The sequence below is a fragment of the Podarcis melisellensis genome (genome assembly GCF_964234715.1).
Source record: "Podarcis melisellensis genome assembly, chromosome: 15".
Classification (NCBI taxonomy): domain Eukaryota; kingdom Metazoa; phylum Chordata; class Lepidosauria; order Squamata; family Lacertidae; genus Podarcis; species Podarcis melisellensis.
The window spans coordinates 41,229,838-41,242,538 of record NC_138532.1 but is presented as its reverse complement, the minus strand read 5'-3'; the positions used below and the strand labels follow the sequence as shown (position 1 = coordinate 41,242,538).

The following is a 12,701-nucleotide window of genomic DNA, read 5'->3' as shown; positions in this document are numbered from 1 at the left end:
CCCTCAAGAGCCCTGCTTCCTTGAGTGTTTTTTCTTGTCTTCAAACTCTGCTTGTGTGCCTAGATGGAGGATATAAAAGGGTGTGTGTGTGTGTAAACTTGCCTGCTGTACAAACGTAAAATGTACACTTGCTGCTCCAACCACTTTTGCCTCTGGCCCTGTGCATCACTGGCACGTGGGACCTGAAATATTGCCCAGAAAGGAATGCAGCCCTCACCTGAAAAAGGTTCCCTACTGTGCAGTAAAAGGGAGTTCAGGTGAAGTTCAGAGAAGATACCTCTATTGTGTTATTCTTCCCCTACCACAAAGGGAGCATACGCCATGTTCTCTCCACCAACTGCAAAGGAAGACGACACTGATTGGTTTTATACACAGCAAAGTGAGAAGCAATGGTTTAATTCTAACAAAACTGAAAGTCATTCCCGTGGATTCCCCAATCCCTTCCTCCGCCTGTGGAAGGTTAGTTGGATGCCAGCAAATCATCTGTCCATCCGCACAGAACTTGATCAAACTTAAATTTGCAGTGTGCAGACAGCTGTTGGTTAACTTGATGAAAAGATGAATCATTTCATTAGTTTCAAATATAACCATCTAGGGTTACCTTTTCAAGATCTTCATGCCTTTGCTTAAGCAAAGCAAAACAGAGGCGTCGGGAAGATTTCTTTACGCTATTTCCTGAGAAACACTTGGCATCAGTGCTGACTGCCTTTTTGAGACGTTTGTTGAGATCTTAGAATTCGGTCCACTTTGGTCTGTCTTGGGTGCTGAAGTAGTAGTGGAGGACATGCTCTTTCGTAGCAACTGCTCCTTGCCCTGAGGAGGAGCCACATAATGTTGTGGCAAGTGCTTAAAAGCGAACGATGGCTCTGGTGGTAGGTTTTGCTGGATGTACTCCCCATAGCGCTTCCTTCTGTTCAGCCTGTAGATCCACAGCCTCTCCTCTTCTGCTATGGGATCATCCAGGACCCCATCCCAGCGAAGGCTCTCGTTGGAAAGCACAGAGTTGTCTTGGGTCAAGAACGAAATGCTGGCAGAGAGAGAAGGTTTGCCTGGAGTCGCCTTTGGAGCGGCACCTTGGGGTGTCGTTCCAGGGCCAGTTTGGTGTTGAAGTAGTTCAAGGGGTGATGTCACAAGGATGGAGGGCTTCTTGCTTTTGCCTTCAGATTTTCCTGCTTGAAAAGAATGGCGTCAGAGAGGAAGTCAGAGCACCTTTTAAAGCACATCACAGGAATGTACAATGCCTTAGGCCAAGTCAGACTATTGGTCCCTGTAGCACAGGACTGTCAACACTGACTGGTAACAACTCTCCAGGGCTTCAGGAAGAAAATCTTTACCACTCCCACCGGGGCATGTTGGGGATTGAGCCTGGGACCTTCTGCATACAAAGCAGAAGATCTCTCAATGGCTTGTCCCCCGTATCAGCATATTAAAATACCTGTGTTGGGAAAGACATGCACAAAGAAGCAGCCTTATTTATAGAGTCAACTGGGTGTTGACTGACAGGACAGCAGCTGCTCTTCACCATCACTTTTTTGTAATTACTTTAGCTACAAAATGGTTTAATTGTATTATTCATGAATGGGAAACCTTCCACTGCCGATACTCTGGTCAGGCTGCCGGGGAAGTGAGCGCCTGAAGTGAGCTGTCAAACTTGATTTGAGGATACAAAGTAAGATTTGTCTGATCCAAAATAACGGGATTTTAGCGGACAAAAACTGTAACTTTCAAACTGCAAAAAGTAGGGTTTGTATTTGGACTTTCGCTTTTGGAACTTTGCATGGCTATTTCTCTCCCTGTTTCTTTGTTTCCGTGTTGGATATAATGTACTCCCTCTAGAGGCTTAAAAGAGAGACTGTTGCATTGAGATATAAACAGTGGGATTTTCCAGCTGCAACTGTTCCTGTGAGAACGACCTTGAGATATGAGCGGCCCACTGGATGAAATATCAACAAGATCAAAGGCAAAACAGGCTCAGGCTCAAAAGAAAAGAGGCTCCTTGACAGGAGCAACAGTAACACAGGACAGAACAACAACGGTATCAATGGATTCCATGACACAGGCTCTACTCAAGATAAATGAATCTTTAGAATCGCTTACTAGGCAATCTACAGAGAATTCCAAAAAACTGACGGAATTGACAACAAGACTGGATTTGAATACGACAATTATATCGACTAATACAGATTCTATAAATCGATTAATTCAAGAAAGTGCAGAGACGAGGAAAATAGCCGAAAACGCGAGGACCACGGCCGAGGAAACCAAAGGGAAATTTGTCCCTATTGCAAGGAAGGTACATGAGCATGATGAAGCCCTGGCCCTTATGGAACTCGAGAGGAAAGGCAAGAATTTGAAATTGAGACTGGTACCGGAGGAGGAGGAGGACAAGCTTGGGGAATTCCTTACAGATAAGTTTCAAGAATTTTGGAGTGAAGAGTTGGGAGAAGAGGAAGAGGAATTCACAATAACTACAGCCTTCCGGATTGGAAGAAAACAAGGCAAGAAGCCAAGGGATTGCTTAATAACTTTTAGATCTAAGGAAGAGAGAGATAAAATATTGAACCTACATTTCCAGAAGGCATTGGTTATCAAAAATTCCCAGATACAGATCTTCAAAGATATTCCCAGATACTTTTTGGAGGTGAGATCACAATTTAAAGATTTAGTCGGAATCTTAAAACAAAACAACATTCAATTCAGGTGGGAATTCCCACAAGGATTGTCCTTTAACTTCAAAGGGAAGAAAATTAAAATAAAAACAATTCAAGATAAAGAACACTTCTTGGAGAGGAATCTTGAGGACTTTCAGAAAGGAACTGTAGAGGGGGGAACACTGGACATTACCAACCTATCGTTTGGATTGAACCAAGCACCGACGGACGAGGAACAAGAACTTGGAGCAGTGGGTGGGAAAAGTACCCAATAATAAAAATGTCTCTGCAACTTCTGAGTTGGAACTGTAATGGTCTAAACCATCCCCGAAAAAGAGATCAAGTTTTTCATATATTAAAGAAAGAACAATTAGATATAATTTGTTTGCAAGAAACCCATATTGCCAGGATACACAGGAAACTTCTGATAAATAAGAGATTAGGACTGGAATTTATTTCCTCGGACAAAGTCAAGAAAAGAGGGGTGGTGATTTACCGTATTTTTCGCACCATAGGACGCACTTTTTCCCTCCTAAAAAGCAAGGGAAAATGTGTGTGCGTCCTATGGAGCGAATGCAGGGGGGAGGCAGGCGGGAAAAGCCCTCAAGAGCCGCACACAAGCTTCGTGCGCTCTTGCGGGCTTTTCTCCAGAAGGGAGAAGGGACTGACTGGCTGCAGCAGTCCCTTCTCCCTCCTGGGGGAAAAGCCCCCAAGAGCGGCACCCTTTTTAAAGGCTGCGCGGCTCCTGCGGGCTTTTCTACGAGGTGGGGGAATCCCCCACCTCCCAGAAAAGCCAGGAGAAGCCGCACAGCCCCTTTAAAGAGCGTTCGGCTTCTGCGGGAGGTGGGGGAAGCTGCAGCAGATTCCCTCCTCCCGGGCTCCCTTTGAAGCGGCAATGTGGGAGGGGAGCAGCTTACACTCGTGTAAGCAGCTCCTCTCCCACTTTCCTCCTTCAAAGCAACTACGGAGGAGGGAAGGAAGAGGACCATGGATCCTCCGCTGCTCGAGGCTGCAGTGGATTCCTCCTCCGTAATTGCTTTGAAGCAGGAAAGCGGGAGGGGGGCAGTTTACACTCGTGTAAGCAGTTCCTCTCCCACTTTCCTGCTTCAAAGCAACCACGGAGGAGGGAAGGAGGGGACCCATGGATCCTCTTCGCTGCTCGAGGCTGCAGCAGATTCCCTCGTCCCGGGCTCCCTTTGAAGCAGCAAAGTGGGAGGGGAGCAGCTTACACTCGTGTAAGCAGCTCCTCTCCCACTTTCCTCCTTCAAAGCAACTACGGAGGAGAGAAGGAAGAGGACCATGGATCCTCCTCTGCTGGAGGCTTCAGCAGATTCCCCCCTCCGTGATTGCTTTGAAGCAGGAAAGTGGGAGGGGAGCAGCTTACACTCGTGTAAGCAGCTCCTCTCCCACTTTCCTCCTTCAAAGCAACTACGGAGGAGGGAAGGAAGAGGACCATGGATCCTCCGCTGCTCGAGGCTGCAGCGGATTCCTCCTCCGTAATTGCTTTGAAGGAAAGTGGGAGGGGGGCAGTTTACACTCGTGTAAGCAGCTCCTCTCCCACTTTCCTGCTTCAAAGCAACCACGGAGGAGGGAAGGAGGGGACCCATGGATCCTCTTCGCTGCTCGAGGCTGCAGCAGATTCCCTCGTCCTGGGCTCCCTTTGAAGCAGCAAAGTGGGAGGGGAGCAGCTTACACTCGTGTAAGCAGCTCCTCTCCCACTTTCCTCCTTCAAAGCAACTACGGAGGAGAGAAGGAAGGGGACCATGGATCCTCCGCTGCTCAAGGCTGCAGTGGATTCCTCCTCCGTGATTGCTGGGAGCTTCTCTGGGCAGGAATTCCCTCAGCTTAAGTGGGGTGGGGGAAGTGTGGAAGGTAGGGGGGTACCTACCTAGACACTGAAGCCACATGTCTCTTAGATGAAAATTGGGAGTGAGCATTGTGTGAAGTGGCTGTGGATCTCCTGCCGCAGAACTGTAGGACTGTATAGAGTTGGGAGGGCCACCCAAGGGTCATCTAGCCCAGCCCCCTCACAATGTAGGAATCACAGCTAAAGAACGCCAGGCAGATGGTCCCCCAACCGCTGCTTAAAAGCCTCCAGTGGTGGAGACCCCAAACACCTTCCGAGGTCATTGCAGGGTTGGAAGGGAACCCCAGGAGTCATCTAGTCCAGCCCCGGTGGACAGCGGGCGCAATCCATCCCATTGCACAAGACTAAAGATGCTGCGCAAGGCTAAAGAAGAAGCCAAGGCAGGGATGGATCGCACTTGCTGCCTTGTCTTCTTCTTTAGCTGCACTGGAGAGGTTTAGCTCCTGGCTGGAGAAGTTGCGCGGCTATGGATCCCGCGCGCTGTCTTGGCTTCTTTGCTCTTTGGGGCTGGGGGGGGGGACCCGGGCTTCCCCCGCAGCCCCGAGGAGCTCTGGGAGAAGTGGACAGGCTGCGTGCAGCCTGTCCGTTGCTCTTTGGGGCTGGGGGGGAGGGATAATATTTTTTTCCTTGATTTCCCCCTCTAAAAACTAGGTGCGTCCTGTGGTCCGGTGCGTCCAATAGAGCGAAAAATACGGTATGCCAAGGAAAAATGGGAACCAAAAATGATTTTCAAAGATGATGAAGGAAGATACCTGGCAGTAGAAATTCAAATTCAAGGAGAAAAGATCTTAATTGTTGGAGTTTACGCACCCAATGAGGGGAAGGCAGAGTTCTTCAAGAAGCTGCATGAGACTTTAATGGACTTTATGGACTTTAAAATTATAATGATGGGAGACTTTAACGGAGTGGTCTCCACAAACATGGATAAGGCACAAAGACAAGTAATATCTAAAGATGGGAGACTACCAAAGACCTTTTTCGAACTCACTGACACCATGGACTTGATTGACATTTGGAGAACTAGGAACCCTCTGGAAAGAGAGGGTACCTTTTTCTCGGAAGCAAAAATGACCTGGACTAGAATTGATCAAATTTGGATTTCTAGCAGTCTGGCACCAAGAGTGAAAAAAACAGAAATCTGCACAAAAACCTGCTCCGACCATAATGCAGTCAAGATGGAAATGAAGTTAACAACGGCTGGAACCTTCAGATGGAGAATGAATGACACCCTATTTAGAGATGAAGAAATTTACCAAAAGGCCCAAAAAATATTGAAGGATTACTTTGAGGTAAATTTGAGAACGGAGGTGGAAAAAAGAATAGTATGGGACGCAAGCAAGGCCGTGATGCGGGGATTCCTAATTCAGCAAAACTCTATAAAAAGGAAGAAACAAAATGAGAGGAAGGAAAAGATTTTGAATCAGATAAAGGAAGGAGAAAAGAAATTGAGATCCAAACCGAAGTCTCATGAGATTTTAAGAGAAATAAAGTACCACCAGACGCAATATATGGAACTGATGAATCAGGAAATAGAATGGAAGATAAAGCAAATGAGACAAAGGACATTTGAATCGGCAGATAAATGTGGGAAACTGCTGTCATGGCAATTGAAAAAGAGGCAAAAGTTAAACACGGTGACATCCCTGGAAATAGATGGGAAAATTATCAACAAACCAAATGAAATAAGCAACTGTTTTCAAAGTTTCTTCAAAAAACTTTATGCACATGGGCCTACAAATGAACAAGAAATAGAAGACTTTGTTAAAAAATATGGACTATCAAAGATTTCAGAGCAAAATAAAAGGATTTTGAATGAAAAAATTACAGAACAAGAAATAGAGGGTGCCATCCAGAATATGAAATTGGGGAAATCACCAGGACCAGATGGTTTGACTGCAAAATACTATAAAGATCTTAAAGAATGGCTAATACAGCCATTGAAGGAAGTATGCAACCAGATATTAGAGGGGAAAAAGGCTCCCGAATCGTGGAAAGATGCATTTATCTCACTTATACCGAAGACAGAAACTGAGAAACACCAAGTTAAAAACTACCGCCCTATATCACTTCTGAATATGGATTATAAAATTTTTGCAGACGTTTTAGCAAAAAGATTTAAGAGAGTTTTGATGGAGGAGATTCATAAGAACCAAACAGGCTTTCTCCCAGGGAGACATATGTCAGAAAATGTGAGGAACATTATAGACATTTTGGAGATGCTAGAGGTGGACATTAATAGAAAGGCAGTTCTGATCTTTGTGGACGCGGAGAAGGCCTTTGACAACATTTCTTGGAAATTCATGAAGAAGAATCTCCATGGGATGGGGGTAGGCCAAGGGTTTGAAAACGGTATAGGTGCAATATATTCTGAACAAAGAGCGAAACTAATTGTGAATAATGTGGTAATGGATGAAATACCAATAGAGAAAGGCACACGACAGGGATGCCCTATATCCCCTTTACTGTTTATATCGGTCCTGGAGGTTTTATTAAACATGATTAGGAAGGACCAGCTGGTAAAAGGAATACAGGTCGGATCTAAACAATATAAGTTAAGGGCATTTGCAGATGATTTAGTGCTAACTCTGCAACAGCCAGAAGCTAGTACCAAAAGAGTTCTAGAATTAATGGAGATATTCGGCCAGGTCGCAGGATTTAAATTGAACAAACAGAAAACAAAGGTGCTGGAAAAAAATCTAACAAAAGAGGAAAAAGATAGGTTTCAAAGTGAAACTGGGTTGGAAATAGAAAAAAAGGTTAAGTACCTGGGGGTAAACTTGACATCAAAAAATGTGAATCTATTTAAAGACAACTATGAAAAATGCTGGACAGAAGTTAAGAAAGATCTAGACATATGGTCCAGGCTGAAACTCTCCTTGTTAGGCCGAATTGCTGTTATCAAGATGAATGTATTGCCAAGAATGTTGTTTTTATTTCAGACATTGCAGATTCTAGACAAAATGGACTGTTTCAAGAGGTGGCAGAAAGATATATCTAAATTTGTCTGGCAGGGCAAAAAGCCCAGAATAAAATTTAAGATCTTAACTGATGCAAAAGATAGAGGGGGCTTTGCCCTGCCAGACTTAAGACTTTATTATGAATCAGCAGCTTTTTGCTGGTTGAAGCAATGGCTACTTCTTGAAGACACAGACATTCTTGATCTGGAAGGATATGACAATAGTTTTGGTTGGCATGCATATTTGTGGTATGACAAGGTAAAGGTGTATAAAAGTTTTAAGAACCATATTGTCAGGAAAGCATTGTACAATGTTTGGGATAGATATAAGGATTTATTGGAAAGTAAAACCCCCAGGTGGTTGTCACCAATGGAAGCGAAAGCAGTGAAAAAAATTAACATGGACTCTAATTGGCCTAAGTATTGTGAAATTTTAGAATATGATGGTGAAAGACTGAAGCTACAAAGTTTTGAGAAGCTAAAGCATAAAGTTCGAGACTGGCTACACTACCGTCAGATAAATGAGGTGTTTAAGCAGGACAGGAAACTTGGTTTTCAGAAGGAGAGGTCGAAGTTAGAAACAGAATTGCTAGAATCCAATACTAAAAACCTATCTATAATGTATAATTTGCTGCTGAAATGGAATACACAGGATGAAACAGTGAAATCAGCTATGATTAAATGGGCACAGGATATTGGTCATGACATTATGTTTGACGACTGGGAACAGTTATGGACCACCGGTGTTAAATTTACGGCATGTAATGCCCTGAAAGAGAATATAATGAAAATGATCTATAGGTGGTACATGACCCCAGTCAAACTTGCAAAGATTTACCATTTGCCCAATAACAAATGTTGGAAATGTAATGAGGCTGAAGGTACCTTTTACCATCTTTGGTGGACCTGCCCAAAGATTAAGGCCTACTGGGAAATGATTTATAACGAAATTAAGAAAGTCCTTAAGTGGACATTTGTAAAGAAACCGGAGGCTTTTCTCTTGGGCATGGTCGGCCAACTGGTATCAAAGAAGGATAAGACATTTTTTATGTATGCAACTACAGCAGCAAGAATCCTGTTGGCAAAGTATTGGAAGATGCAAGAATTACCTACTCTGGAAGAATGGCAATCGAAGGTGATCGAATATATGGGACTGGCAGAGATGACCGGCAGAATCCGTGACCAGAGGAAAGAGACAGTGGAGGAGGACGGGGGGAAATTTAAAGTATATCTAAAAAATTACTGCAAAATTGTGGACTGATAGGATGTTAAGGGGTAGGAAACAAAGAACTACAGCTGTAAATCTTAAATTTTAAGGAAATCCAAAAGGGGACTTAATCAAAGACTGATTGATGAGTTGCTCGAAAAAATGGTAAAATAAGGATGTGGCGAAGGGAAGGCATGGGGAAGTCAATTTTTGTTGTCTGTTTTTGATGTTTGTGTTTGTTTTGTATTGTTATTAATATGTGTAAAAACTAATAAAAATATTTAAAAAAAAAAAATTGTATTATTCAGCCACTTCTGTTCCTAAAGGCAGAATGTTTCAACATCCTCCTGTTGAAATGGAGTGGCGATTGATGAATATCTCCCGCCCTCTACTGCTTAAACTAGAGAAGAGCAGTTACTTGAAACTTGCTCTGGAAAACACCCAACTCTTCCTACTCATAGATCCAATTTCTAGAACAAGTGTTTGCTTCTCCAAGAAAGCAGGCCGCCACCAGCACTGTTCCTTCCCTTCTTGTGCAGATTGCTAACTAGCATGAAAGACTACTTGAATAAACCAGACATGTGGGTCTAAAAAATGCAAGTTTCGGTAGGTTCTTATGCACAAAATTCACAACCAGCCCTGTAACGGCTGTACTAAAATGACATTTGGCAGCCACAACGTGGGGGGAACCTGTGGCTTTCTGAATATTATTGGACACCAGCTACCAAAATCAGGACTGAGAGTTGGTTGGCCATGCTGGCTGTGGTGGACATAGATCAGCTGAAGGGCCACCAAGTTCCTCATGGCTGTTTGAAAGGCTAGCCTCTCTTGCAACTACCATCAGGCCACTCATACAGAGCCAGTGCGGTACAATGGTTAGAGGGCTGGCCATGGAGCTCACTGGCTGACCTTGGCCCTGTCACTGCTTTTGGCCTAGCCATAACTGTCAACCTTCCCTTTTTTTCCAGGAAATTCCCTTATTTCAGCGCCGTTTCCCGCTGCTTCCCACTGCTATCCCGGAATGTTAGATATCCCGTAGACTGTCTCCGGGACAGGTGAGGCTGCTGATCCCTTATTTTCAAATCCAAAAGTTGACAGCTATGCTGCTGATCCCTTATTTTCAAATCTGAAAGTTGACAGCGATGCCTAGCCTACTTCACAGAGTTGTGGTGGGGATTAAATTAGGAGCAGAAGAACCATGCACACCACCTTGAGCTCCTCAAGAGAGAAAAGTAGGTGGGATATAAATGCAAGAAATAAAATACCCTTCACACACAAACACCCAGTTCTGGCAGGGTGAGTACATGCAAACCACCATTTTGATTTCCCACAATGCCCAGTTTTCAATTTCCAGCCATGCCGTGCAGGGAAAACTGTGGTCAATTTTAAAATGGCAGCTTGCAGGCACTGCTGCCAAGGAGCCCACCATCACAGAAGGGAGACTATTGGGCTTGGGGGTGCCCACCATTATCTTGTGCTGCCTTCTTTTTCTTCTTTCTTGCTTTCTTCTTGGTCTGAGGGGTGTGTGGGCGCTCCTTTGCAGCTGGCTTTTTGGTCTTGGCCCCCTCCCCCTCGGAGAGGGGGTCTTGCTGACACACGTCCATCTTTCTGGGTATCTCTTGCTCCTTTGGGTGCTGCTGCTGAGCCTAAGAGACACAGGAGCAGATGAGGAGTGTTGGACTGGGTCTTGGGTTCAAATCCTCCCTCAGCCATGAAGCTCTCCCGGTGGCCTCAGGCCAGTTGCTGTCTCTTAGCCTAACCTACCTCACAAGGTCATTGTGAAGATAAAATGGAGGTGGGGGGAGAGAAAAATGCAAACCACCTCGAGCCCCTTGGAGGAAAAGGTGGAATATAAATGTAAACAATAATAAATGCATCTTCACTTCCAATCTAGTATCTGATTAGAGGTCAAGGCGTTGTCTGCATGAATCTTGGGAATTGAATTTTGGAGAGGATACTGACTGATCTCCATTTCTGACTCTAATCCACTCTGTCCACTCCCCTGGAATTAATAATTCCTCAATATATCATTCAAGAGATTTATATTCTGCTTCCCAAGGCAAATCCTTGAGAACTGTCCACACATCTTTCTGTTTAGTGGGTTTCCTGCAATGTTCACAGCCTGGAGGGGCTCCTTTGACCTGCAGTAGAGAGGACAAAGGAAGCCCATCCCCGGAGACATTTGCAGGACGAAGAAAGTTACAGGATTTCAGTGGGATATTACAAGACGAGCGCAGATTGGAAATGGAGGAGGGGGGCTCCCCCAAAACATTGGCAGGCACTAGCAATAAGTGGGATAGTGCATAACCACCCCAATGCTCCTCAGTAAACTTCATTCCCCCCATTAATTGACCATTTTCTCCTCAGAAAACCCCAACTTTTCATTATTCCCACAATTGACCACTTTCTCCTCAGAAAAACCCAACTTTTCACTATCCCCCATAAATTGACCACTTTCTCCTCAGCACGCCCCAACTTTCCATTATTCCCACATTAATTGTCCATTTTCTCCTCAGAAAAACCCAAATTTTTCATTATCCCTATTAATTGACCACTTTCTCCTCATCAAACCCCAACTTTTCACTATCCCCCCATTAATTGAACACTTTCTCCTCAGCAAACCCCAACTTTTCACTATCCCCCCATTAATTGAACACTTTCTCCTCAGCAAACCCCAAATTTCATTATCCCCCCATTAATTGAACACTTTCTCCTCAGCAAACCCTAACTTTTCAGTACCCCCCCATTAATTGAACACTTTCTCCTCAGAAAACCCCAGCCTTTTTATTACTCTTTCTTCTCCACACCCCCACACCCCAATTAATTGTCCACTTTTCTCCTTGGAAACCTCCTCATTAGCTACCCCCAATTAATTGTTCTCTCCCCCCCTCCCCCATAGCATCCCCATGACCTGCCCCCCCCCCCGAATTACAGGCATGCTGAGGTGGGGGAGGGGTCCTCCCCTCCCCCCGCACTCCCTCCGCTTTAGCAGTTGCCCCCGTCCTGGGACCGAACCTTTCCGCCAGCTCCGGTGCTCCGCCCCCTCTCTCGCTCCGTGGACGCGTCTCCAAGGCAACAGCTACGAGCCTCCAGGCTCCATCCGCGCAGAGCCGAGATGGGAGAAAAATAGTTCCCACCCCACATTTGGCCTGACTGATGCTCTCTAGCTCAGAATAACGCGGGGTGGAAAGACTACATATTAATTTATGCTAGTGCTGTACTGTAAATCGTACTAGTCACCACCACCACCATCATTGTGGGTAGGATCCAGTGAGCTTCTGCTCAGAATAGTCCCATTGGGATTAATGGACCAAAAGTTAATGGTCCCCATTAATATCAATTGCTTAACATTGATTATAATTTTGTTTATGTGCAAAACAGTGTAATGGTTCTACCTCTCTGCCTGCCTACATGCACAAACAACTATATATGTTTGAAATATTTATATGCAGCCTATATAGAGCAAAACTTTCATCAAGGTAGCTTCCATTTTTTAAAAAAATCCCACAGGACCTCTAAGTGTTTATAAAAACAGCACAAACTATGGATATATGTGTGTTGTAGAACTGAGTTTTTAACACCATTCTTATTGTATATGGATATTTAAAATGACATGTTTCAATTTTTTCTTCTAATCTAAAGCAATTTTCATGATTTTTTAAAAATATAGCATACAATTTTATTGATTTTGTGGGATTTATATGCTGCTTGATTGTAAAGAAACAAAACCCTTACAGCGGTTTATAAAAAGGAGAAAACAATAAAACTATTAGTTAAAACATTTTAAAACATTTTTCTAGGGTTACCATCTTTCAAGAAGTGAAAATCCGGACACACAAATTGTTGACCCTTCTTTTATTTTTTTAGAGAAACAACCCAAGGTTTCTGCCGCGGTTTTGACCGTTATGTTGCCGAAAATCCAGAATGAACCCCTGAAATCCCAGACGTATGGCAACCCTATTTAAACATTCAAAAATTAATGAGCATGAATGATAGGTGAAAACTAGATTGAAATGCATG

General features: G+C 44.2%; 1 protein-coding gene across 4 annotated transcripts; it reads right to left on the bottom strand.

The window, feature by feature from the left end:
- Window positions 1–258: 258 nt before the first annotated feature.
- Window positions 259–11,840, bottom strand: LIAT1 (ligand of ATE1). 4 transcript variants are annotated; one of them, XR_014163245.1, is made up of 4 exons: window positions 11,697–11,840; window positions 10,147–10,327; window positions 602–1,172; window positions 259–337 (listed from the first exon to the last, which is right to left on the bottom strand). XR_014163245.1 is itself a non-coding variant. In XM_081890655.1 (3 exons), exons 1-3 carry the CDS (start codon window positions 11,823–11,825, stop codon window positions 664–666), a joined length of 819 nt encoding a protein of 272 aa, XP_081746781.1. In that variant the 5' UTR covers window positions 11,826–11,840; the 3' UTR covers window positions 360–663. The 4 variants fall into 4 exon arrangements, 3 of the variants coding, with proteins under 3 accessions (XP_081746781.1, XP_081746782.1, XP_081746783.1); XM_081890655.1 differs by lacking the exon at window positions 259–337 and having other exon boundaries at window positions 360–1,172; XM_081890656.1 differs by lacking the exon at window positions 259–337 and having other exon boundaries at window positions 360–1,169.
- Window positions 11,841–12,701: the final 861 nt, after the last annotated feature.